Genomic DNA, 26,695 nt, shown 5'->3' with positions numbered 1-26,695 from the left:
GATTAAGTCCTCAACTTGCGATTAGACTCAAAATTTGAATTCTCAAGTAATCTGTGAGGGTAATAAGTGAAATAATTCCTTAAGAAAAAAGTCAAAAATACCAAAAAGTATGCCTTAATTTAATGAAAAATTGCGAATTTTTTTTAAGAAATACCTTAACGCTCCGCCTTTTCATGATTTTTCAGTGTTTTATGGTCAATTTCTATGATATTTTCACTGATTTGAATTAATTATGAAATAATTGACCCTATGATGTTAAACCATTCGATAAATATTATTGTAAATGTAAATAAATTGAATAAATATTTCCACCGGTCGACTTGAGGAACCCAAGGTGGTCGACTCGAGGATACCTTACCTTAAGTCGAGATGTCCTTTGGAGGACTTTTCCAAAATGTGGAAGAGAAAGGTTCATACGCAGCACTTAATGTTAGACGAATTTTAGAAAGGTCTAAGTAATGGACTTCCACGGAAAAACATTTTACGATGTTCTTCCTTTTAGAATGCTTAAAATGTGTTTTGGAAAATTTTGAAATAGTGATTTATCCTTCGAAAGATCAACTCTATTTTAAATGACCTCTAGCATTGACGATATTGTGAGTATCCTAATGGAAGAAAATTTGTGGATAACATTTGAGATTGTTAAGATAGTCTCACTATAGTGATGTTGCAAATTTGATGAGATTTCAGGGAAAATATTTTCTTTAAGCTACCCAACCGGTCTTGGTAGGTTCAGGTTTAGTGTTGAACTACAATTGCATTTAAAATGTTTAAGGCCTTGGTGAACGGGGTTAAATCTACAGTCTTAAGTCTGCATTAGATTCCTTTCTTTACGTATGGTAATAGAAGCTTAGACTAGAGCTTTAGCCCAGTTCACGAATTTCTCGATGTTCTTAATAACAATCAACTTTATTATTTTTTACAATCTAATAGATCTTTTATCCTTCATATCTAATCTAAATATCACCCTTATTAGTATGACCCATATTTTGTAAGAATTATTAATTAAATTGTTCTTTTTAAAATATAATAGATAACATTTCTTAATCTTTTGGAATGTATATGATATTCTTGTTTTTGATATCACAATGCTTTATCTCCCACTGTAGTTAAATGCGTATTATTTATAAGTGAATTTGCATTCTGAATGGGACAAGTTCTATTTTCCATGAGTCGCTATTTGATTGTCCAAGCAAAAATAGAAACTGGATCACCAGATTATTTTACACTTATTGCTTATACGACGTATATACAATGATTTTCCAGCAGATAGCAAAAACACTATAATACCGATAAGCCCCGTATCTTATAACAATAATATCGTCTTATTTTCAGGCCAAATCCATATAATAAATATTTGGAATCCAAATCGTTCGATAATTGATATCTTATTTGTTTATTTTTAAATTTATTTATAATGATGTATTATCTGTTTTGCTAAAAAGTAAGTTTTTCCTTTTTGTTATTCTTTCTTTCTTTCGCTTTTTTTGCAGTCCTCGCAAGCCGATTTGGGAATAACAAAGAAATGACGCCACTCTGATTATGTGTCCCGGACATTTTTCTTTGGGGTTTTGAAGGGTGAGGAAGGAGGGCAGAGTTTTATCGGAAATTTCTACAATTGACGCATCAATTGCCGGCAGAGACGTTTACTTGGTATGGAGAATAATGGAAAAATCTTCAATTGTTTTGTGATCGTCGCACGGTAAACATGGGCAGGAAGTTATTGAGAAATTTAGGTAAGTGGCTTTCGCGCTAAAAATTGCAACCTTGCAGGGGAGGTTTGTTTTTCTCTTGCCATTGGGAAAAAAAAAGATTTCACTGGAAAATTGGGTGACTTTCTTATTCCACTGAACCCACACCTATTTTCGTCTCGGCGATCGTCATCACATCACGTTGGGTTTTTCGAGAGCAAAATTCCCCATACAAAACACAACCTCGGAACAAAGTTGTCTCTCTCCCGATCACTCGTCTGTATTTGTTGGCTTTTTGATAAGCGCGTCGCGGTCAGAAAACGCTGTGGTGTATAGTCTTTGTCTGAATTGTGGCATGTGAGCATCTCTTGAAGTTTATCTCTGTGACTTGTATATCAAAAAAAATTGTGCATTTTCTTCAGATTTTCCACTTTGATCCTGTGAAATCTGTAACTGAAAGTGTGTCAGGAAAAAGTGCTTAAAGGATTTATTTTCTTGTGAGTGCTAATAAAAAAAAAAGTCAGTGCAAGCCAGTGAAGAATCACACTGAGGAAGGAGTGACACATTCTTATTCCCGGGAAATGATTAATGCAGTGACTGTCGATAGAAATTACAAAGTTAAGCGATTTTTAAAGGAGAAAACTTGAAGCAATTCAGCATTTTTTGACGAATTAATTCTAAAAAAAATAATTATTATTAATCGATTGAAAACGAGTATCATTTTTGAAAAAAATGTACGTTTGCTGGGTCAATCCATCCCAAATGGGCATGATCCCATCAACAATCGTCTGGCAACAATATCCTCAGATGCATCGTCCTTTCTCACCAGCTCCGCGATTTCGTTCATGGACACAGAGTGAGTCTTTATTTCTTTGTTTGCTTTTATATAAATAAAAAAAAGTATACTCAATACAGAGAAGCTCCTTGAGAGATTGCAAAGCGTCTCAAGCTTATTCCATGCGCCTGCGTCGTTATTGAATAAAGATTGCCAACGAAATTGCGCCACTTTGTGATCTTGCGAAGGAGACCGGTGTTATTCACTTTTAAGCAAAAATATTATACACATCCTCCTTGCTCAAGCAAAATAGTAATAATAATAAAAAAACATCTCTCAATGTGTTTTTCCCGCCAATTCAATAAAATTTGCAATATGGGCATCTGCTGTAGCCGGAACATTGTGGCTCAGAGAGAAGATGCATATGGATAGTGATGAAATCATCGCGCAACTTTTCCCCACGGCGCCTCGCTCGACAACCAATCATCGTCTGATGCGTGTGAGTGTGCGATAAGCGCGTAAAACCCTTGGCGTTGAGTTGGCCTTAAACCCATGTGCTAGACTGGGCTGGCTGGACGATAAAATTGGTGGAAGATCTTTGGCCTGAAGGAAGGTGAAGGTTGTCTGGACGATTCTTGGCTGCATAAGATTCTTTGGTCAGTAAATTCTGACGGTTGTTGTTTATAGAGAGAGAGAGCTTGATCAGATGACGCAATCCTCTTTAACGCGCGCGTAAATTCCTCTTAGGCGCAATTCTTATGTGCAAAAACACCAAGAGGCAGGGATTTCTCGGGAAATTGTGGCGCAATTCTTGGATGAACGATACTGACTCATTCCTAGGTCGATCAGACATTGATCCAGGTTGATGAACAGTCATCCAAAAAGTTTATTGAACAATGAACAAAAAAAGATATAACGAAGTACACAATACTTCGTGGAGTGCTCGAATTCTTAAGCTGAACGCGAATATTGCTTTTAAAATAAGCATTTGCAAAATTTAGCATTCGTTATTTTTTTTCTTTTGATTTATGCTTAAAACGATATTATCCGTGCAATAAATTATTTAAAAAATAATAATACAATTTTAATATCATGATCTTCAATGGGTCTCGCTCAAAATCCCGAAAGACAAAATCCCGAAAGCTAAAATCCCGAAAGTCAAAATCCCGAAAGCCAAAATCCCGAATGGGCCAAAATTTCGAAAGCCAAAATCTCACATTCTTAATAGTGTCATAGCTTTGCTGGTGGCAAAGGGAAATTTTCTCTGCCTTGGAAATTTGTTCTACATATTATCATATAATTTCATCCGGTTCAGGATTTTGAACATTCGGGATTTTGGCTTTCGGGATTTTGACCCTTTTGAGATTTTGGTTTTCGGGATTTTGGTTGCCTCCATCTTCAATATATGATTTGTATTTCTTGGACTAAAACCTGGATAATTCGAAATATTAAGTATATTAATTCAAAAGCTGTGAAAATAGGTGCATATCGATATCGTTTGAAATCTAATAAATAAAACTGTATAAATCTAAAACGTTATTAAGGAATCGAAACCAAGAGATATGTGACTCAATTTAGAACATTCATGTGCTAAATTATTAGGTCTTCTAAATTATTAGAAATTATTCTTGGATCAGACGTATATCGGAGCTCCTGAACTCCCTGTTCAGAAATTTCAGATGTATCTGGATCTGGAATAAGAAAATATTTAAGATAACGGGTTGGAAAAGAATATTGATAATTTGGTATAGTTAGATTCCTGGAACATGAGTTTATGGGATTAAAGCGGCTAAAAGGAAGAAATACTAAAGTGATACTCTTTGGAGTACCCTTACTCTCCCGGATTAAGCTCTGGTGGGAGTAGATAGGGAATTTATTGTAATTTAGGAACTCTTAAGCAGTTTACGTTTACACTTCCAGATCAGAAACTAAAGGAAAACTTTCACGAAATCGTCGGTTGGATGAGCAACTGTGCTAACTGCATCTGCTTTGTGTCTGCATTCATTTCAAAAATGCCGCGCAGCGGTATGTCGCTTACAACGAATGCTGACACAAAGCAAATGCAGTTATCACATTTGCTGATCCAACTGACGAAATATTAGACACATTTTGCATAAAAATCGGAAGTAACATGTAAACTTCTTTTCGATAGTATCGACTGTTGATTCTGAAAAAATTATGTGATAGCTGTACTTTTTGTAGCCAATAAAAATATTTATCAAAAGTTACATTACATTAAGAATGTCACAATAAATGGCTTAACAATGCGTAACAAGTCATCATTCACTTGATGTAACAGATACAGATTTATCGATTTGATAGTATCAATTTCGATAGTATCGAAAAGTTATCATTCTACCCCAGGATTCAACTGAATTTGGAACATTTGTGAGCGAAATTACATTTCCGAATTTCAAGTATTCCATATTCCAGATTCTGTTTTTTGTCGCAAGATGTCAGTGCAATTGTCCAAAAAATCCTTAACTAAGGACATAATAAGTACTTATTAAGGACTTATTTTTTGCATTTGCGCAAAGTCCTTATTTAAGAGCATGGACAATGATCTTATTATAGTTTTGCACTAGATTTAACTAGCCTTGTAGAGTATAGGGTTAGGGTCATATGAGAGGCAAAGAATGTAATATTCTCAAGATTTCTGACTCGAAGTACTGTTCCAAAATATAACTCCATGTAAGGAGGATAACTCAAAGACGATTGTTTACATAGTTGTCTCATTGAGTTCGAGCAATGAAAGAAAATCCAATGAGATCTTTAAAAAGTTGTACCGCTACACTGTAAAAAACAGTTGGTGATGAGCTTAATGAATGAATGTGAGTGTGTGCGATTGGTGGGGAAGTTGATGATGACGCTAGAGGTTCCCCCACTGCAAAAATTCTGAGTCGTGCCGCAATCTCTTGGCGATTGTGGTGGTGGGATATACAGTGTGAAAAGTAGTTGTGATGATTTCAGTTAGTTGAAAACTCCCAACAAGTTCAAATCGATTTCACTTTTCACTTTTGGTTCGTGGGATTCTTGCACAAGAAACACCAGTAAAAAAAAGCCTCTCTGTTTTTGATATACTTTTTTGCTTAAGTCTGCAACGTTTCTATTTCTGCTACCTTGATTTTTCACCGTGATCTTGTATATTAGTAAATTGAAAGTGCTGTGAAGGGGGTAGTGCTGAGATACAGGTGGATTAGCAATATTATAGTGTGGAGAAAATATTGAGAGGATTTTTATTTTTTGAGAAATATTAATATTCTTTCCTGAGTTGTGAGATATGGAAAACTTTTTCATGGAGATTCAGTTATACAGTGAGATAAATTGCCATGAAAAGAGACATTTACATGTGAATGAGAGAGAACTGAAAATAATCCTTCAAGTGATTTCAATGAATTTTCTCTTGAACCTCAATTCATGTGATTCAATTTCTTATTTAAAGCATCACAATTGCTGAAATATCAGGAAGTTGACTGTACAATAGAGAAAAAAAATAGAGGAGAGTGAGACATTTATTCTGAGATATTATATATGTATATATATATAATCTGTGTTTCCGCTCAGAAAGTGATGTGTTTTGTGAATCAATTTTGATTCAAAAGAAAGTACTTTGGACATTTACACAGTGATAAAACCTGTATTAAAGGTAAAAAAGATAAGCCGTTAGAAAATCAGCTGGAAAAATCACGATTGCTATCGAGTTTTTCGTTGTGAATATTCTAACCCAGGGAGATAGAGAGATACCCAGAGATAGTAAGAGGGGCAGAGAAAATCACAAGTCTCGCACATATCGCAAGTCACATGGTCCTTCAAATGTTCTCGTGCTCGTTGCTTACTGGTAAACGTCCGACCAGATACTTCATAATATTATCTCTCAGACGATAGTAAAGCTCGTGTATCGCGGTAATTCTGCCAGTGGTGTTGACTTGAACAGAGAAGGAAGAAGATCAAAGACGAAGGGATAATCCCTTGAAGGACAAACAGTGAATGATTTGTGACAGTGTATTTTGATGATAATTTTTGCACAATCTCCCCGCAAGGAAAGAATTTATTCTCTGGACAACAATTTCTGAGTTGTTTTTCAAAGTTATCATCATTGCAAATTTTAGTTGGAAAACAACCGTGTAACAACACTATTTTCGTGCAAATAGCGCGAGATTACAGTGCGTGTTTAGTGTTTTTTATTTTCTTTGTAAAAGAAGGCGGAAGAATAATACGAATTTTTTCCAACGTCTTATCCGTGCAAGGAAGGTCCAAAATGTATCTTCATGAGCACATAATGTATTTATTTTTGACACTCATTGGTCTCTGCTTTGCTCTTGGATGTCGTCGTCAAGTGAGAAGAAAAAGTAAGAATATTATCTATTCATAACATATATTACTATTTTTTTTTTAATTTTCAAGGATGATGAAAAATTCACAGATCATTCAGTCAGCTGATTAGAAATATTATGAAGATAGAGAACTAGACGAAACATTTCCTATTTGTTTTTTTTTATAAAAATGATTTGTGAAGATTTTTGTGAAGATCACGTGATATCAGTGCATAATTTTCTTGTAGAGATATCTCTTGGTATACTAATTTTCTCCCTGACACCTCTTTTTTTTTCTCTTGCTCGACATCCGGCCACGAAATTTGTGTGAAATCCACCACACATAAAGTGGTGGAGGAGTGAGGAAGTTTTAAAGAAAGAGAGATGCTTCAAATATCTTCAGTGTAATCTCTCTGTTCTATTTCTTGGCGGGGCAAATCATTTTGAGGTCAAAAGCACTTCCATTGAGAATGAGGAAAACAAGTTGGGTAAAGTGGAAAATTTCCCGCAAGTATTTCTTAAACAGTTTGTTCCCAATTCCGGAAAGCTTTGGTGACACTCGAGAAACTGTTTAATCTTGAAAATCCTCGATAATGATTAATTGAATTATAATTTCAAGGTGTGTGAGAATCACCACATAGAAAAAGTTCACTGTTTTTTAGTTTTTGATTTCTTTTTAATATTCTTTATAGAATCTTTGAATTTTGATTGGTAAATAAATTGATTAATTAGTACAGGTCTGTGCTAAATTTTAAATCGTTTTCAATCTCATAGCTCAGATATCGTGCGAATTTTAGTTCAGTTCTTTTCAATCTGGGGACAATTAATGCAAAAAAGCGAAATAAATACTTATTCGATTGGAATCCTGTAGGATACAATGGGGCAATTTTGAACAGATTACGAATTTGAACTTGAACTTGAAGATTTCAGCACTATTTTAGGTCGACAAGCCAAAATCCTCAAGTGTACTCCTGCGTAGTCTTTTTCTTTTTGCCTTCCTAAAACTGTAAAGAAATCTCAAATTCCAAATTAAAAATTGTTTAAAATTACCCCATTGTATCCTACAGGGTTCCCAATCGAATCAGTGTTTATTTCTCTGTTTTTACTTTAACTTGATTGAGAAGAACTCAACTTAAAAAAAAAAAATTGTACGATAATGGAGCTATGAGCTTGAACATGTTTTAAAATTTAGCACAGACTTGTACTAATCTATTTATGTTAAACCTATGGCAACCACTTTGTTGTTATTCCTATGTTTTTATTTTTATAACATTTTAAAAATAAGCAAAAATCAATATATAGAAGAAGTTGGGGCAATTTCGCACAACTTCACTTTTATTCAAAACTTATTTGCTAAATTAATATAAGCCATATTCTAACCAAAAAGTCCTGTTTGTTTTTCTTGGGTATTTGTTATTTGAAAATATACAACACTTTTTTCATCCATTAATTTATTGTCTAAACTAATTTACTGTATTGTAATTTTTGTTTTATTTTTTTATATTTAAGACCAAAAATTCGATTGTTCAATGTAAAACAATTTGCAACATGCATGCGTTAAATGTGCGGGATTAAAAAACAAGATATTTAAAATGGGAATGGGTATTTCCGTATTTCATTAATTATATATTTGGTTATCTTGCATCTTATCTGATTAGTACTTAAAATTGTATCTGTTTTTCTAAATCATTACTATTATATTGCATTCACAATAATTTCGTTTTGCAATAATGTATCTATAAGATTTTCACACAGTTTCTTTTGTCTGATAGAATATACACTAATAGAACTTTATTAACAATAAAAAATCTTCAAAATATTAATAAAAACTTTTTGATGTCATAGAAATTACAGTATAATACTGATCATTAAAAAAAGTAAAAAGAATATTATCATTTATAAAAATGTTCTATATCAAAAAATGAATAAGTTATCCAAAGTATCACATTGATTTATTAATTTATTTTTTGCAAAATCTTTTATTTAAATTGCCATGAGGGAGAGATGGGGCTATTTTGAGCTGTGGCGTTACATTGAAAGTGTAATTTTTTTTAAGGACACTGGGGCTTTACCGTAATACCGGCTTCAGACTGGAGGTTTAGCCCAGTTCTAAAGCCAAATAATTATAAAGCCAAATTAATATTTATTCGTTCAATTCCTAGTGAATTCTTAAATAAAATCTTAAATCGTAAATAATCTTAAATTTTTAGAGATAAAAATGTAAATTCTGTGACTTTTAAATTGAAGCATGTTCATTCTAAGTCTAATTATTCTAATTATTTTTGTTGTAAAAGTAATCTTTTTATAAGTAAAATCTTGTATTTAAATAATTCATTAGCTTCAAATTTTGTACGAATAAGAAATCACGATCATTTAGTACATGCATGTACTAAAATATCTAATGTCGCATCAGCTTTATTTGTTAGCTAAGTTAATTGCTCCGAAAAAATAACGTTTGTAAAGTGATGAACTGGATTTTGTGAAAAGCTTATTAAAAGGATGTTCTTACCTAATTCCATAAATTAATATTCATTTTATAGTATGTTGTCTAAGTTCTTTAGTACATGTCTAACGAATTGCGAGATATGCAAACTTTTATGGCTCCGGCACATCTTTTAGATAAGGAAAATTCCATAAAATCGAAATTCACATCCCTTTCTTTCTTAAAAGTTAAGCATATATCTATCCTACTCTTTTGCGCTCTTCTTCTTCTTTTGAACATCACATCAAATTAAATTTAGTTCAATCTAATTTGGAGTCAAAAGAGTAGGACAGACTTATGCTAAACTTTTAAGACAGAAAGGGATGTGAATTTCGATTTTATGAAATTTTCCTGATCTGAAAGGTGTACCGGAGTCATTAATGACGAAATAAGTAAGAGAAAGTAATACATATTGTAACTAAAATTTGGCTCAAAAGTATCTCTAAATGATTGGCCCCTTTGAGTTGGATTTTTGAGAATGAATCTCATGGGGGAAAGAGTTGTGGGCGACTTAGCAGAGTTTCACAAGTGACGCATTCTTTATTTTGATGAAGAGGCAAAATTTCTGCTTTGAGATTCTGTGTTGATGTTGAATGTGCCAAAAATAGCCACGATATTCTTCGCTCCACTTGAGAATATGAACCGTTGAAAATGGCACCTAATGAGTGAAGAATTAAACTTAATTGAATTGGGAAATTGCTGTAAATCACACAGAATTTCCGGTGTATGTTTCTTCTTGGCCTTTTTCATCTATATGGATATGGTCTCAATCTTGCATGATTTCTTATTTAAATTTATCCAATATTCTGAGAGTATATGACGTTTTTTTTTGGGATCAAGAACAACATTGGCGGGGGAGGGAGAGGCGTCAATCGAAGGAGAGAAGAATTTAACATGGATTAAAATAGAATTTCAATGAAGTTCTTATAGCGAGTGTTGTATTACATTGAGGTGGATTTTGTATGAGACAAATTGATGAGTGTCTGTTGTTGAAATTCCCGCTAAGAAATTCCATTTAGAGTGTGCAATTTGTGACTCATAATAAAGAGGTGTTTGTCTCACTGACCCACAGAGAGATCTCGTCTCCAATCCTATTCACCTGAGAGATGGCTCTAAATATTTTTTCGCAAATACCAATTACTGAGGAGAATGTATTTAAAGTGCAAAAAAAAAGAAGATTGTAATGTTTGAGGGAAATCTCTTCACACCCGTTTTATTGAGAGATCGCTGTGTCTAATGGAAAAATGCCATGAAACACCTGCAACTTTCGTGTGCAAAGTGAAAGATGATGACAATGAATGACTAAGAACTGGAACACATATACATGACCGAGGTTATTGACTTTTTTCTCTTCGCCAAGCAAATCTCTTGCACCTTTCTTTCATCTGCCGGTTAAATCTTTTGCTTTGAGAGGATTTTACAGACCTCAAATGCATTGCAAAATACATGATTGAAACAAGCTTTAAATAAATTATTAAAAAACAATGAGCTTGAATATTTATATAAAGGATTGATCAACTTTAAAGAATCAACAACCTCTGTTACATATTTGGTTACATATGTTTTAGTCTGAAGGTTTGCCCCAATTTTTAGAGATTTTAAACAACAACAAATTTATTGATTTTTCAAAATGCAGTACATAATTTATCATTAATTCAATATTTTTTTCCAAAAATATTGCTTGATAAAATATTCTAGAAGTTAGGTCATATGGGATGAACCTTAGATATGGATTCCATGTTAGATATTAGAACGGTTAAAATAATATTAAATCAAGCTTTTGACTTTGATCGACTTTTGTACTTATTCATTTTATTTTGCATGAGTAGGGTCAAAGGAACACCTATTGGCACTTTAAAAAAACGTATAATGACCTATTGGCACTTTATTTTGCACCAATTGGAATATGAAATTTAAACACCTATCCTTATAAGAAAAGGAAGATTAACGAGAAAACGTCATATTAGGGGAAAGTGTCCAGTCCATGCTTCGTATAAACCCAAGCTTCCTAATGATGCAATATTCTTGTGTAGTTTTTAAAATATGGGTGCGATAAATCACTGTTATTGAGAGACATAGGAAAAAATCAGTCATTACAGAGCTTGGAATCATACGAATTATTTCCCCTACTTTCTTACTTATTTATATCTCAAAAACGGATTTGATTGTCGCCGTCTTACCATTACCGGCTTCACCAGGAAACCGACACAATATATGTTTCAAAAGTCATATTATAAATAGCTTAATTAAGTTTAAATCTTCTTCTTCTTCTTCTTCTTCTACTTTAATTAGGCAAATGCCTGTTTTTCCCACAGATGTAGTCGATGCTGGGAGATTTTTTTTGGACTCTTTTTGCGAGTCTAGTGTCGTCCATTCGGTTCACATGATCTCTCCAGTATCGCCTTCTTGACCTTGACCATCGCACAATGTCCTGGACTTCACACTCCTCGCGAAGTTTAAATCTTCAATTAATTAATGAAAACTTTAAACTATTTTGTTTCGGGATAGTATGTATTGTTCATGTTCATGAAGTCTATCCCACAGCAGTTAAAAATTTATTTATTATTTCTTGTGTAATATTTATTTTTAGTCATCGGCTTGATTTATTTTTCTAATATTTTTACTTCATAATTTGTGGTTCGATACACTGAACGAGAAACGTAATTTCCTGCTTAGTTTTTTTAATTTTCAAATGTTTTATAGCTAGCGATAAACGCCATTTTTATGAGATTTCTAACTTTCTACAAATTTAAAATTATTTTTGTCATATTAAAAACAAATGATTTTTTTAATTTTATGAAAGTAATTTGTAAAATGTTTAAAGTTTTTAAATGTTTGTTTTATTTTACTAAGTCATTATAAAACAGAAATCTACTTTTTGACATTGCACAATAAATTTATTTGATTTTATCTAAAATAAATTTAATGTAGTGTAAATATAATATATTAGGCAGTATTTCTGAAAATTTTTAAACTTTTAAACTAATTTAAAAAAGAAATATCTACAAAATTACGCATTAATTAATGTAACAACTGCAGTACAAATTAGAGACTAGACATTTTATTTCAAAGTTGAAAAGGTACATTATGTAAATGCTCAGAAAAATGATCTCTTTAACTTTCTTTTTTTTTAGGAACTTGATAAAAAAAAATTAAAGGTATTAAAAATATTCTATTTATTGTAAGAAAAGTAAGTTTTTGACAGTTTCTGTCAAATTTCCAATAATTAAAAAAAATAATTAGTGTCTGATATTAGAAAATTTCAAGACCTTTTTAAAGTTATTAAATAATTTTGCAATCGCTTGTATCAATTGAGATAAATATTTAAAAAAATCTCTTCAGTGAAAATAAAATTAAAGAAGTGCCACCTATCGTTAAACCGAAAAATCCATTAGAAATAATACTACATCAATATGGAGAATCCAAACATGTTACCCTCAGGCAGCAGAATAAAAATGTTGACACATTCCGGTGTTTCAAGCTTTAGAGTTAGTACGGTGAAAGTAACAAAATCTCTTTTCCGTGGCACTACAGTAAACTTGAAAAAGAGTGTCTCTCTTTCAAGCAAATTTCTCACAATTTTTGATGTCTCTAAAATTAATCACAGCACGAAGAAAAAATAAAAAAAAATGAGTTCATGTACACAATTGAGATGATTAACACACATAAAAAAGACACACGGAATTATTCATATCAAAACGGTTTTCTTGTGTTGTGAGATCTCCGAACAAAAACCGCCAAAATTGACCTAGAAAGTCATTCTTGGTTCTGACTCAGGTTTAACCTTCGATTTCTTGGGGTGATTCTGACCCAAGGTAATTCCCCAAGACAGTCAATTTGCATTGGCTGTGTGGATGTTCACGGATGAAGCACCATCTGGATAAATTTCCCACATAAAAAATATAATTAAAGAAAAAAATGATGAATGTATAAAAAGTGTAATAATGGAGTAAATAATTGGTTAATGGTAATATATTGTATTAGTTGAAGCCTGAAACGGAAAAGCTCAATTGGATAGATTTTGTATGCATTGAACAGTTTAATTGTGCTAAAAAGTTTTGTTTGCCGAAAAATTTCTACAGAAACCGTCCAAATTGGACAAATTTCTGGATTTCTTGAATTTTATCATGGAAAAATCAATGATAGAGCCAACCAATTATTTCCTTATTCAGCGCTCCAATGACTGAGAAATTGGTGGCTTTTCGCACCAAACAATTCGATAATTGGATGCATTTTCACTTGGCTGTCGCTCAAACAACACAATTTACCCATTTCCGTGTCTAGGAAGTTATTTTTCTTCACATTTTCAATTGACTGAGTCTTCCGGAAGTGACAGTAGGTCTTTTTTGCAGCTCTTAGCTGCAAAAATTTGCAGAGAGGATGAACTTATGCAGGCTAAGCACCATTTGAGCAAACTTAAAGTTGAATAAGTTTTAGCTTTGCTTATGAAGAAAATCACAGATATTGTGATGAAGAAGTTCGCGATTGAGCTCATATTTGCAGCAGGACATGTTTAGAATGCTTTTGATTCGACTGGTGAAATTTGAAATCCTGCTTTGGGATTTAATTTTTTTTAATCTAATAATTTTGTTCTACAAAATTCAATTGTTATTCAATTTTACTTCAAAAAATTTTACTTCATACTTAAAAATTATTTAAACCGTTTATGGGGGGAACCTGAATTATTAGGCCAAAAATTGCTTTAAGGTTTTACTGCTTAAATCTGTAGATAAACTATCTAAGAACTCAGAAAATCAGAACTCGAAACGAAGTAATTTTTGACGATACAGAAATGGGATGGAAAGAACTACCGAGAGATCTGTACTTTAAGCGTTTAATCATTTTTTAAACTCTCATCCGAGTACTCTTCATCCAGCTAACATAAAATAATCCGGGCGATATGACACATAGCATTTTAAAAATGTCGTTAACAAATTATTCACGTTTTTGAGGTTTCGGGTTTCGTTAAACTAAATTTGGTCTAATGAGCTGGCGTGATGGATATTCTATGAGGATACCTCCGGTAATCGTCATGGACATTTTGTTTCACCTCAAGAAGAAAAACATATTTTCTGTCTTGCCCAGAGATTTCGGCCCCGGATGTGGACCTTCTTCAGTGGTCGACTAGACTATGTTATTTTTTTTTAAATTTTCTCAAGTGATTTACTGCTGGTGATGATCCTCTATTTTCCAAATTAGAAAGAAATTTCAGGAAATCAAAAAAACATAGTCTAGTCGAGCACTGAAGAAGGTCAACATCCGGAGCCGAAAGCTCTGGGCAAGACAGAAAATTTCTTTTTCTTCTTGAGGTGAAATGAAATTTCCATTGGCGATTACCGGTGGTGTCCTCATAGAATAAATTTGGTCTATTCTACTGTGATACTTTCCTTTTTAAACCTTTTTGGACGCATATTTAGGGAAAATATCGATTGATTCGGTTAGGTCTCACTCCACAAACTTCAGAAGGTTTGATGTGTAGCAATCCGGTACCAATCTCTTAATACAAGGGTTTATTCATAAGCCAATTAGTGTGATTCGAGTTCCTGGTTCTCAGAACAATTATATGGGTTCCCCGAAAATTGTATGGGTTTCCCGGGTTCCCCGAGTTCTCAGTGAGTTCTCTGGATTTCCCGTAAGTTCCCCAGGTTCCCCGTGAGTTGTCTGGCTAGATTGACTTGAGTTTCCCTAAATGACTTACTCCTTGTCTTAATCCGAGTGACATTTTGGTCCTACTTGCACTACAGGTCCTACTTGTAACCTTAGAGGAATACCTGCTAAGCCTAAGTATAGAAATGAGACAAAAGAAATTTAAGAATAATATTTAACTAAGAATACCTGTCTTTTTAAATAAATATAAGCAATCCTTTTTGATTTTTCTTAAATCAAAATTGCCAAAATCACTAATTTTAGTAATAATTTCCAGAAGAGCATTACCCTTAGGCATTTGCACTTCCTGACATGGATTTTAAGAGAAATAGAAGATCAATTAATAATGAGGTTTCATTAAGAAAATAATTCACTTCGACTAATCTCCGCTGCGATCGTGAGTATCGCTTGAAATTCAGCAAAAATAAGCAAAAAAATCAGCTTGTTGTATTTATTATGTGGATTATCGGTTTAGGGGAAGTATTTCAGGCTTCGCACACACTGTGGCTTTGAGCATTTCGTATTTTTTCAATATTCTTTAATGAATCTAAGTTTTTTTTTAGGAAATGTTATGACTTAGGGTAAGTGTGCCAAATTCCGGCCAGCTTGCAATTTCGGCCACATTTCTTGTTCCTCGAATTTCCATGAACTTTTAGATTTCACGTACTCTAGAGATTATACAATGCAAAAGAATAACAAAAATGTAGCTTCGACAAACGAGATGACGTGAAAAAGATATTGGAAGAATTCCCGAAGGGCAAGGAACTATGAGAATGAAGGTGGCCGAAATATGGCACCAAAGCTATGTCTATATTTTTATTCATTTTAAAATGTTTTAAGAATGATTTTAGAGTAAATAAAGACTCTTTAAAAACTCTTTACAAGGTTCCAAGCAACACTCTTTCAGAAGAAAGAATAAAAAAAATCAATTTGTATTTAAAATATTACATTATAAACTTGAGACTTTGACGCTTGCATGCAACTACGCCGAAATTTGGCACACTTACCCTAATACTAGCTAATAAAATATATTTCCATAGGTCAGATTTATTAAAGGATTATTGGAAAAAAATATCAAGTGTGGTACAAACCTGAAAGCTTTCCTCGATGAAAGATTTTTTACACTTCAATTCTAAATACTTTTGTTTCTTTTTCTGTGTTATATTGATAAGTTCTCAATGCATTTGTTGTGCATTGGAATTTGTCACAAGCCGGATTTCCAGCACAAGCTTATTAGAGCTTATTTTTAGGGGAGAGATGCTTTTAGTGATGAATCGGAAGATATGTACACTTGAGTAAACATTGTGAAATAGAGGGTATATCAATATAGTCTGCACACGCTAAGAATTTCCCAGGAATTGAGGCAAATGATCTGTATCATTGATCAACTTTTTTTTTGTTTGTTTCAGACGCAACTTGTGAGAGAGTGACTCAGAGGAGCACCAAGGAGGAGATTAAGGGAAGGAAAGAACGAAAGGATAGCAGTGGCATATCGTCAGATGACGAAGCAAATCTGCTGGAGAAGAAGTCCGATGATGGGAGCAGTGATACGAGTGATGGCACAAGAAATGTCCGTGGGAGACGTTTTGGCAGCCGGAAGGGTAAAAAGCAGCGCTGGAGGGAAAAATCAGCCACCTGTGAAGGTAAGGACAAGAGAGCTTTGATTTACGATTGCGACAGTTAACTCAATGGACACATTCTGATTGTGGTGTCTGGAGCATAAATTTTGCAGAAAAATGCATATTGTATGCCATTCTTTTCCGGGCTTCACCCACTCTCATGTTTTATTGAAATGACTGGAAAAGAAGCCGGTGGGGGAGAACCACATGTTTGATTTAGCATTTGCACACGTGGAATTTGGGTGGTACGAAGCATGATCCCATTTTATTTTCTTCAACTTAAAAAAGTTGTATGAGGTCAGCATTCCGGAAAACATTCGCAGTTTTCCTGCCCACTTTTATCATCCTTCCCTGTGTGGCCTGTGTGGGTGTTCATTATGCAAATATTTATGATTAAATAACGTATGGAATAATTGTATTTTTTAGGGCAATATTTTGCGATTAAATTCTGGAGGGAAATGGTGTGAAATTTTTCAGTGTTCTAATTATTTCTGAGAAAGAATTTCTGCGCATTATAATTGATACAGAGAAGAAAGGTTATTACAATCAAATGGGGCTTCTAGAGAAAATAAAATAAAATAAAATATCTGGTGAATATATTATATCCAGAATGCTAAGAATAAATATGAATAATCATTTTTTTTTTTTAATTGTTCATGGAAGAAACGATTTTTTTTTTAAATATTACAATTAAGTAAGAATTACACAATATTCAATATGAAGAATTCTGTTATAACTACATTCTTACATTTATTTTATTACATAAATAGAATTAAAATGCGAAATAAACTAAATCTTTAATTCCTTATCATTATTTGAAAGCTAATATGATGAATATTTGTCACAATCTCTTGAAGATTAATTCTTATTCTAAATGTTACAATACAAAAATCTTTAAAATTGCTCTTAATTTTAAAACCCAGTCCAGGAAGACTTTTTAAAGCTTTAATTAGTCAAACTTTTTATCTGAGCCTTGTTAAATATGAAGAGTTAGCCAGTATGTTTGATCCCAAAATGAAGATCCTTATTTTACTGCTCAAAATCGAATATTTCAGCTTCATTTCTCTCAAAATTGACAAGTTTGTCTTTCAATTTGATAAGGCATTACCCTAAAACAAAATAAGTGCATCACCGAGATCTTTTTATAAATCTAAAGGTCAAAGGATGACTTTCTGAAGAATAAAAATTTTTCTTTGCATAAGCCAATGGTCCAATTAAACATTGACTTCTTAGGCGAATAAACGAGTGAAATCTCCAGAAGTTATCTTTAGTCTTTGTTCAGATAAGGGCTAAATATCGTGAGTAGTAAATTGGTGATAAAGCTTACTCTATCACGAGAAGCATATAGAGGAAGTCTTTCAGGCTTCGCGCATACTGTGGCTTAAAACACTTAATATTTTACCCATATTCTTTTAATGACTCTGACCTAGTAGCCCTAGTAGCAATATATTTTAATCCTTTAAGGACGAGTGGGACACCGGTCTGTCAAAAACAAAAATATTTTTTTTTCGATTATAGAAAGTTACATTGTCTTCCAAATAGTCCGAAAAATTAGTTTTTGTTTTTGGGACACCGGTGTCCCATTCGTCCTTAAAGGGTTGATAGCTACCCTGAAAAAAAAAGTCAGATTCATTTAAAGAATATGGATAAAATATGAAGTGTTAGAAGCCAGAGTGTGTGCGAAGTCTGAAAGATTACCACTAAAAAAAGTCCAGGAGAATCTTTTGACCGTTTCAAACATTTTAAAAGTACCTAAATTCTCTTTTCGATAAAATAGATAATAGATACTATTTGATCTGCCGATAAAAATCGCTAAAAGAAATATGAGGTTAGGTTGATAATAACCTCCTAAATGGAGGTTATATTCTGAATGGCACACACCGAAATATCGTTGCTTGCATCGACCGCTGTCGTATCTGCATTTATTTTGTGTCAGCATTTGACGCAAGAGGCTACATCTGTATAGTAGCTTGCACCAAATACAGATACACAACAAATACAGATACGACAACGGTGGATGCACACGATCGACGATATATCTCACCTGGGCGAAATTTTCTTGTATAATTGACAAATTTGGGATTTTTTCTACTTATAAACGTGACAATTTTACTTAAATTTTTGGAGGTATAGATCGAATTTAACCTCATATTTTAAATAACCTCTTTTCAATTTATTGAACAAGTTTTTCAGATAATCAAATAAACTATAAGTTTCGAAAACTATTTTGATTTTTTGTTCTAAATACTTAGGCCCAAGGATAATATAATTTATTACTCTTTTATGCTGAAGAGAAGTTTGTCAGATTAGCATGAATTTCTTTACATCTTAACTTTCATAAAAATATAACAACTTAAATAAGAAAATAAGTTGAAAGATTTTATTAAAACAAATGCAAATAAAAAGAGAAACTATATTATTGTGCGATTTCGTGTGTAGGAATTGAACGACAGCGTAATTTTTTGCTGAGAAATCGCAAAATTGTCCGAGATTCACATTGAAATTGTGAGATCTTGCGATTTTCGCATAGAAATTGAAAGATTTCGCGGTTTTTGCACAGAAATCACCCAATCCCATTTTAAATGAATCGTGAATGGCAGACCTAACAGATTAGGTCTCACACAAAATAAACGGAGTGAAACATGGAGAGAAAGAGAAGCAATATCACTAGCCAATAGGAAACAACTCTTTCCAATATGGCGGAATTTTTCTTGCATGCCATTGGTTGATTTATTTCTACTTACAAAATATTTGTAAATCGTATCACCCAATAAAAAGTGTATTTTTGTCACAAACATTGTTCGTAACATGATAATTTGACCAGAATTTATTGTTCTTTTATAAACATTTGTATGAAAATTTTCGTAAACACACAAAAAATTCGTAAAATTTTGTCATCTGTTTGTAAAGTTTTGTCAGACAGACAAAAATGTACGAAAAAATGTTTGCAAAGAAACAACAAATGCTCGTCAAGTAGTGTTCGAGTTCACGAATAATGTTTGTGAAAAAGTGTAAACTTTTTCGAACTTTTTTGTGAGTTATGGCGTCTACACATTAGTAGAAATTTTTTTTAAAAAAATGCCTTTTTAAAGAAAATTCCCCTATCCTTAAAAAAAAAATCTACTAGTGTGTAGACGCCATTAGGGGAAAGTGGCCTACCTTTGAATGCTTCAATTTTTCTCTCATTTCCCAAAGCTAAAATTCCATTTTGGTACACTCAGAAAAATAATCGAGTAAAACTTACTCGAATCGATGTTGAATTAACTCTTTTTCGTTGTGACTTTCGATTGATTATATTTTAGAGTTGATTTTACTTCTATTTAGGTATTATATTCGAAGCGTTATTTTAACATTTTTTTCCTAAAATTTACATGACAAAAGAGTGTAAGTAACTCTTTTTAAGACTGAAAATAACTCGTTTTAAGAGTTAAAATAACTCTTTCAAATCCCAAAATCATTATGTTTTGCAATTCTTTTTTTTTAATTTTATCATTTTCTTTATTAATATTTTCTTGACCGCAAGTTCCCTATGTTCCGAGCTAAATATCACGTATGATGCAATCACATGTTTTCATGAAGTACTGTTAGGCATATTTCTAATTGATGTTCCTTATGAACTTTGTCACACGAAAATCTTCTTGACTGAAGTATATTCTTAAAACGAAAACACTTAAGCATATACTTCAGTTGAGATGAAATTTTACATCGAAAAAGAGTAATAATTACATTGATATCCGACGAATTAATTCAACTCGCACGAAGAATTGTTTCAACTCTATTTACCAAAATTTCCAACGAAAAAGGGTAACAATTACATCGATATTCGTAGAGTCAATTCAACTCTGCCATAGAGTTGTTTTAACTTTTTAGGTTTTTTCTTAGTGTAATCGAAGTTAATAGTAATAACTAATAGTTCACAAAATAGAATTTTTGCTTTGAGAAATAAGAGAAAAATTGAAACATTCAAAGCTGCCGCATTCAAAGAAAGACTACTTTCCCCTATATATAATTTACGAGCATTTTGAAAATGCCCAGTAGTAGTTTATAAAATTGTTACGAACAATTTTATAAATTTTTTAAATGTAGAAAAATTCTACAGGTGTTTCTGCAATCAAATAGCTTTATTTTATTATAATTAGAGATAAATTTGTTATAAATCAAAAATTTATAATTGGATGCGAATTTTGCAAACAAGAAATAATAACAAAACAGAATGTGTTCTCCTGAAAATGAGTTAAGGTTCCAATCTTGTGTTGGAAGATTGCAAAAGAATTCTTTCTTTTGCAGTAGCCCGAGAACGATTGGAGGAAGATGAGGAGGAAGAGAAAGATCTCCATTACTATGTGGTAGCCAGCAGTAGTAGTGGAAGTGAGGATTCTCCGAAGAAAGTCCCACAGATGCGTGGGAAGAATGGCGGAAAGAATCCACGTCGGCAGCGTCGGAATCAGCGCAAAGATAGCCAGGAATCCGTGGAGAAGATGCCTGTGGGCAGGAAGGATAAAAAGAGTGTGAATTTCAGTGGATGCGATGAAGAGAGAATATGGACTCTGACTCCGCCATTGAGGCAGCATACAAAGCTCAATATGACTGAGGATATTCTCAGTTCATGCCTCAGATCATATGTCCTGCTTCCACATCAGCTTCGTCCATTGGGTTTTCCGGTGGCGTGTGAGTGGGATCGACGACGAGCTATTATTTACAAGAGTTCTCCTGGGGAATTCTTTGCCCTCAAGAGAGCTTCAATTGTGTCCAGTGGCAGTGTTTTTGATGTCAATGCAGCAGAATTCGTGCCTGCGAGTCACGGAGGAGAAGTACCTCAGGTGACTTCATCGGTGATTGTCAATGAATGCGATGGACTGGATAAACCGTCGCAGGAAGCTCTGCTGTCCGGAGACAGTGGTCAGAGCAGTGGCTCTTCGAGTCCACCATCCGTGGATGGAGAAGATGCTCTGGATGACACTGTGACATTTATTCCCAGCGAAGAGAAACGCTGCTGCCGCTGCGGTAGGGGATTCTTTGTGACAGTCGACGGGGAGTATTTGACTCATGAGGCATGTGTCTTCCACTGGGGCAAATTACAGCGTGTGGATTGCCTGCCATTTGGTCGGGTGGAGTTTTCATGCTGTGGCGGTGATGCTGGAAGTCGAGGATGTACAACAAATCGCCTCCATGTCTGGTAAGGATACACTTCTTATATAATTTTTCCAGTAACGTAGCCAATGGACTTTTCTTTTATCCTTCCTTTAACTCTTCCCTGACTCTTTCCCAATCGAGATTCTGCAAAATATATCCTAGATTGGATATTCTTATAAATTTATAATCGGATTTTTATCAATCATAGTATCCATACTTTCTAAAGTTAAAGTTCTAATGATCAATTCGTAGAATGTGACTGGAATAGAGAACTCACGCTTCAAGAGTACGATATTAATTCTTGCCACTGACTGGTGTTAAATTTGATCTTTTTTTGCACCTAATACTATTTAAATAAATATATGATCTAATAAGTCTTCTGACAAAAAAAAATAGCGAATCATCAAATACAAAAAACTTAAATCTTTCGTCATACACTCAGATAGTCATCAATCAGAACAAGCTATACTCAATGATCGATTACTTTTTTTGATTTTATTAAAACATGATCGTAAAAAATTTAAATGACTAAATTGGCGAAATGTTATACAAATTGTTTAATTGTCAGTATCAGCGGTTGTAGAGCAACGGGCTGATGCTAGGTGTCTGTACAGAAGTGACTGGGGTTCAAGTCCTGTCTTTGTCCATTTTATTTTTTTTTATAACTTATTATTTTTTATCAATGTTTATAAAATGTTTCCTTAGAGCACTCTAATTACATAATTTAGCTAATTATTGCAGAAATTATTTTACTGGTCGTAAAATATTTTTTTTTTAAAGTTTAGTAATAAAAATATCCGTGATTCATGATTCATTAGACAGAAAATTATTATTCATTAGTAATTGTCAGAAAAATTACTTAAATTTTTGGGCTATTTTTGTCCCTATCGCTCGTAGAGGTAAAAAATACATCGAATCAGAATCTTTTGGATTTTCCAAAGTCAGATGTAAGACGTTTTATTGATTTTGTTCATCGGTTAAATTTTTATTGTTGATTTTCGGTCCGTGAAAAGTGTCTCGTCGTTAAAAGGTTAATGTCCTACCACAGTGTGAGGAGAATAATTTATAGTAACTTATAAAACGTGTTATTACACAGATGAAATCATTTTGTAAAATTATTCGTAAATATTTGTGAGTTCCTATTAGGGATCGTATCGTATAACCTACAAAAAGTTCGTAAAGGTTTGTATTTTTTTTCACAAATATTGTTCGTAATAAGAGCACTTGACAAGCATTTTTGTTCCTTTACAAACATTTGTTCGTAGATTTTTGTTTATCTGACAAAACTCTACGAACAAATGACAAGATTTTACGAGCATTTTCTGTGTTTATAAACATTTACAAATAAATGTCCGTAAACAAAACAGAAAACGTTCGTCAATTGATCATTTTACGAACAATGTTTGTGAAAAGTACAAACTTTTACGATGTTTTTTGTGGGTTATACGATTTACGAGCATTTCGTAAATCCTCAGTAGGAATTAACAAACATTTACGAACAATTTGACATTTTTTTTTCTAAAAAACAATATTGATAATTACACTAAGAAAAAACCTAAAAAGTTAAAACTTTTTAGGTTTTTAAACTAATGGCAGAGTTAAATTAACTCTACAAATATCGATGTAATTGTTACATTTTTTCGTAGTAAATTTTAGTATATAGAGTTGAAACAACTCTTCATGCGAGTTGAATTTATTCGTCGGATATCAATGTAATTCAAAGGTGTGCAAAAACCGTTGAAAACCGAAAAAACGTCAAAATAAGTTTGTTCTGGTAGCGTTTTGACCATTGACGTACATGTTTCATTTGACGTTTATTCGATTTCAACGGTTCTTGCACGCCTCTGATGTAATTAGTACTCTTTTTCTATGTAAAATTTCATCTCAACTGAAGTATATGCTTAAGTGTTTTCGTTTTAAGAATATACTTCAGTCAAGAAGATTTTCGTGTGACAAAGTTAATATGGAACATCAACTAGAAATATGCCTAACAGTGTTTCATGAAGACATGTGCATGCATCATACGTGATATTTCGCTCGGAACATAGAGAACTTGAGGTCAAGAAAATATTAATAAAGAAAATGATAAAATAAAAAAAAAAAACATAAAATTGCAAAACTTATTTATTTTGGGATTTGAACGAGTTATTTTAACTCTAAAAAAAGACTTTTTTAACTCTTGAAACGAGTTATTTTCAGTCTTAAAAAGAGTTACTTACACTTTTTTGTCATGTAAATTTTAGGAAAAAAAAGTTAAAACAACTCTTCCGAATATTACACCTAAATAGAAGTGAAATCAAGTCTAAAATATAGTTAATCGAAAGTCACAACGAAAAAGAGTTAATTCAATATCGATTCGAGTAAGTTTTACTCGATTATTTTTCTGAGTGTAACAAACCTAAATAATTAATAACCTAAATGCCACCGTTATGACGAAAAAGAGTTGATTTTATAATTTTTTTTCTCAGTGAATATAGGAAAATTTGATTAAGAAAATCACATCGATGAGTGCCTCTAAATCCCTGGCTACGCCCTTAAAATCTTTAGGTTTTGGATAGATGTCTGAAGGTAAATTTTCTCTTATATAGGTATGGCCTCCAGACGGGTCTAAATGGTCCATTTGAGGGCTTCGTAGCAACTCGTACAGGTGCTTCAGATGGGAAGCATCAGATTTTTGGGCTGGACTGTGAGATGTGCTTTACTGGACGTGGTCTAGAGCTGTGCAAAGTATCTGTGGTAGCTTCCGATGGGAGATTGCTCTATGAGCGTCTCGTGAAGCCAGAATGTCAAATAGTGGACTACAATACTCGATTTTCGGGTATCTCTGAGCAGGACTTTACAGCTCGGGGGCAGAATATTCGGACGCTGAAGGAGGTGCAGCAGGATTTGCTGAAGATGATTGGGGCTGAGGCAATTCTCGTTGGTCATGGCCTTGAGAATGACTTACGAGCCCTGAAGATCATCCATAGGAACATCATTGATACATCTGTGGTGTTTCCTCATACTTCAGGGCTCCCATTTAGGCGATCCCTGAAATCCCTGGCTAAGACTTTTCTCAAGCGAGACATCCAGACAGCTGCCACGGGTCACGATAGCCTCGAAGACAGTCGGGCTTGCATTGAGCTGATGCTGTGGCGAGTCCGGAAGGATTTTCGCACCAGCATCAATGCCCACTGATGGTGAGGTTACAGGTCAACCCCACCCAACCCCTCAAAAGACTGCTGCCTGCAGAAATATTTTCTGTGATGTTTTCCTTTTTAATTTTTAATTTTTATAACACCCTCGCTACATTTTTGTTGAGCTTCATTTTTTTTCTTTGTGTATTTTTTTGGCGCTTCGCCCCCAAAGTTTCCCCTGAAAAAAAAAAAACAAGAAAAAGTTGCGAGGAAGATAATGTACAAGAATTACGAGAATCTTAGTTATATAAGAGAATAGAGTAGAAGAGAAAAAAAACAACTGAAAAATGTTAATAAAAGTCGATAAGATATTCTTAATTGAAGACAAATGAGAAGTTCCTTGAATTTGTGGCAGTGCTTTTTCCCCCATTGTCGATTAATTAGCACTATTAATGATTTCTCAGTGAGCTTCATGGTTTGCAGCACCATTCAAGGAAATTCATTGTCAAGACAGCCCGGTCTGGAAATCCGTCTATTTCTGCTTCATTTTTGGCAAGACATTTTGACAAAGTTGGCTCTTGTCTATAATAATTTTTCTCGAAAATTGTTTTGGTGTTGAGGAGAATCTCTTGGTGTTCAGACACGGAAAGAGGACAATTCACAAAATTTACACGATAGCATCTTCAAGGTAAGTCTAAATCATTATAATCAGAAGCTGAATTAGCTCTCAAGAGTTCTTTCGTGGAGGTCTCTTGAAAAAAAAAATCTTGTTAATTTTTTAATGACTGATTACACTGATTGCATTCTCTGATTAGGAACACTTAAAATATTACTTGAAGTTATAGGATATTGTTCATTTGAAATTGAAACATCTCAAGATTCGCTACTCTGCAAGAAATTTTGTAATGGTTTTGGGTCGCTTGGACTAAAGCTTTTAAAAAAAACTTCTAGGAGATAAAAGATATAAATAATGTATACGGATTAACTTCTTTCTACCGGTAGCCCATTTTCGCCCTTTCGACTAAAATAAAAAAAATTAAATTGACTTATAATAAATATAAGATTAAGATTGGTAAGATTGCTGTGCTGTAAAAACTATGCTCTATTTAAGGACGATACGGACACCAGTGTTCCATAAATTTTTTTTTCCTATGGCTTTCCAAAGTTATGTTTTTCTCTAAGAAGTCAGAAAAGTGATTCTTTCTGACTTGAAAAACTCTTCAATATGGACATAAATATCTGTAGTGTGTAGAGGCCATTAGGGACAAAACCTTAGTACTGTTTCAATAAAAACCATCTTTGAGAAAACTAGGAGGCCAAGAAAATTTTGTGATAGTTTGCTGAACATGGAAGAATCAATTCAGAAAGAACAGGGGTGGAATGATAACTTTTCGATACTATCGACTCGATAGTATCGATAAAACTATATCTGTTAGATTAAGTAAATTTTGACTTTTTACACATTTTAGGGCCATTTATTTGGACATTCTTGAAAGAATTTTACTGTTAATAAATCTCTATAAACGCTATAAAAAATGCATCTATCGTTTATATTTTTCAGGATCGACAGTCGATACTAGTATCGAAAATAAGTTATAATGTCACCCCAGGTACGCAATGTTTCTCTTAATTTTAAGACAATCCTTTAAGTGTTTTAAATTTTTAAATTGATTCTAAAAAAGACTCTTTGTATTCTGCAATTAAGAAATTTTACTACAGCTCAAAGTACGTATCTAAATCCTGAAAATCGAAAAACTGCTGATAGGAAACGATTACAATAGATTATAAACTAAAGCGTGTAGATGAAAAAACCCCAACGCTTGACATGACATCAGTCGCATGTAGACTTTAAATTTTGTTTTTTAATTCTGTGTCGTTTCAAGAGAATTTAATCGATTTTCTTTTGGTGAAATTCTTGTT

At 33.2% G+C, this 26,695-nt stretch overlaps 2 protein-coding genes across 7 annotated transcripts in view; both read left to right on the top strand.

Annotated features, from left to right (window-relative positions):
* The window catches only part of LOC129806920 (uncharacterized), a 45,792-nt gene extending 42,722 nt beyond the window's left edge, over positions 1-3,070 (top strand). Inside the window, exon 3 of the mRNA XM_055855784.1 lies at positions 1,494-3,070. Within this exon, the coding sequence (XP_055711759.1) occupies positions 1,494-1,518 (25 nt within the window). The 3' untranslated portion in view covers positions 1,519-3,070. The remainder of the gene's footprint in view (positions 1-1,493) is intronic.
* LOC129806907 (uncharacterized) lies at positions 1,687-25,164 on the top strand. Of its 6 annotated transcripts, none has more exons than XM_055855759.1 (4): positions 1,687-1,736; positions 16,317-16,550; positions 20,817-21,702; positions 24,248-25,164. In XM_055855759.1, the coding sequence occupies exons 1-4, from the start codon at positions 1,709-1,711 to the stop codon at positions 24,834-24,836; spliced, it is 1,737 nt and encodes a 578-aa protein (XP_055711734.1). In that variant the 5' UTR covers positions 1,687-1,708; the 3' UTR covers positions 24,837-25,164. The 6 variants fall into 6 exon arrangements, with proteins under 6 accessions (XP_055711734.1, XP_055711733.1, XP_055711728.1 ...); XM_055855758.1 differs by having other exon boundaries at positions 20,814-21,702; XM_055855753.1 differs by lacking the exon at positions 1,687-1,736 and adding an exon at positions 2,026-2,547 and having other exon boundaries at positions 20,814-21,702.
* The last annotated feature ends 1,531 nt before the right edge of the window (positions 25,165-26,695 follow it).

Source organism: Phlebotomus papatasi, chromosome 3 (assembly GCF_024763615.1).
Source record: "Phlebotomus papatasi isolate M1 chromosome 3, Ppap_2.1, whole genome shotgun sequence".
NCBI classification, from domain to species: Eukaryota; Metazoa; Arthropoda; class Insecta; order Diptera; family Psychodidae; genus Phlebotomus; species Phlebotomus papatasi.
Note: the sequence above shows the minus strand (reverse complement) of the source record. Positions and strands in the feature narration are given on the sequence as shown.

Bases quoted from the DNA above. Each gene is read 5' to 3' on its own strand.
- LOC129806907 (XM_055855753.1), top strand. From the start codon at position 2,424: ATGTACGTTTGCTGGGTCAATCCATCCCAAATGGGCATGATCCCATCA. The intron at 16,551-20,813 runs GTAAGGACAAGA...TTTCTTTTGCAG, and splicing joins AAAATCAGCCACCTGTGAAG to TAGCCCGAGAACGATTGGAG. The intron at 21,703-24,247 runs GTAAGGATACAC...TCTCTTATATAG, and splicing joins ACAAATCGCCTCCATGTCTG to GTATGGCCTCCAGACGGGTC.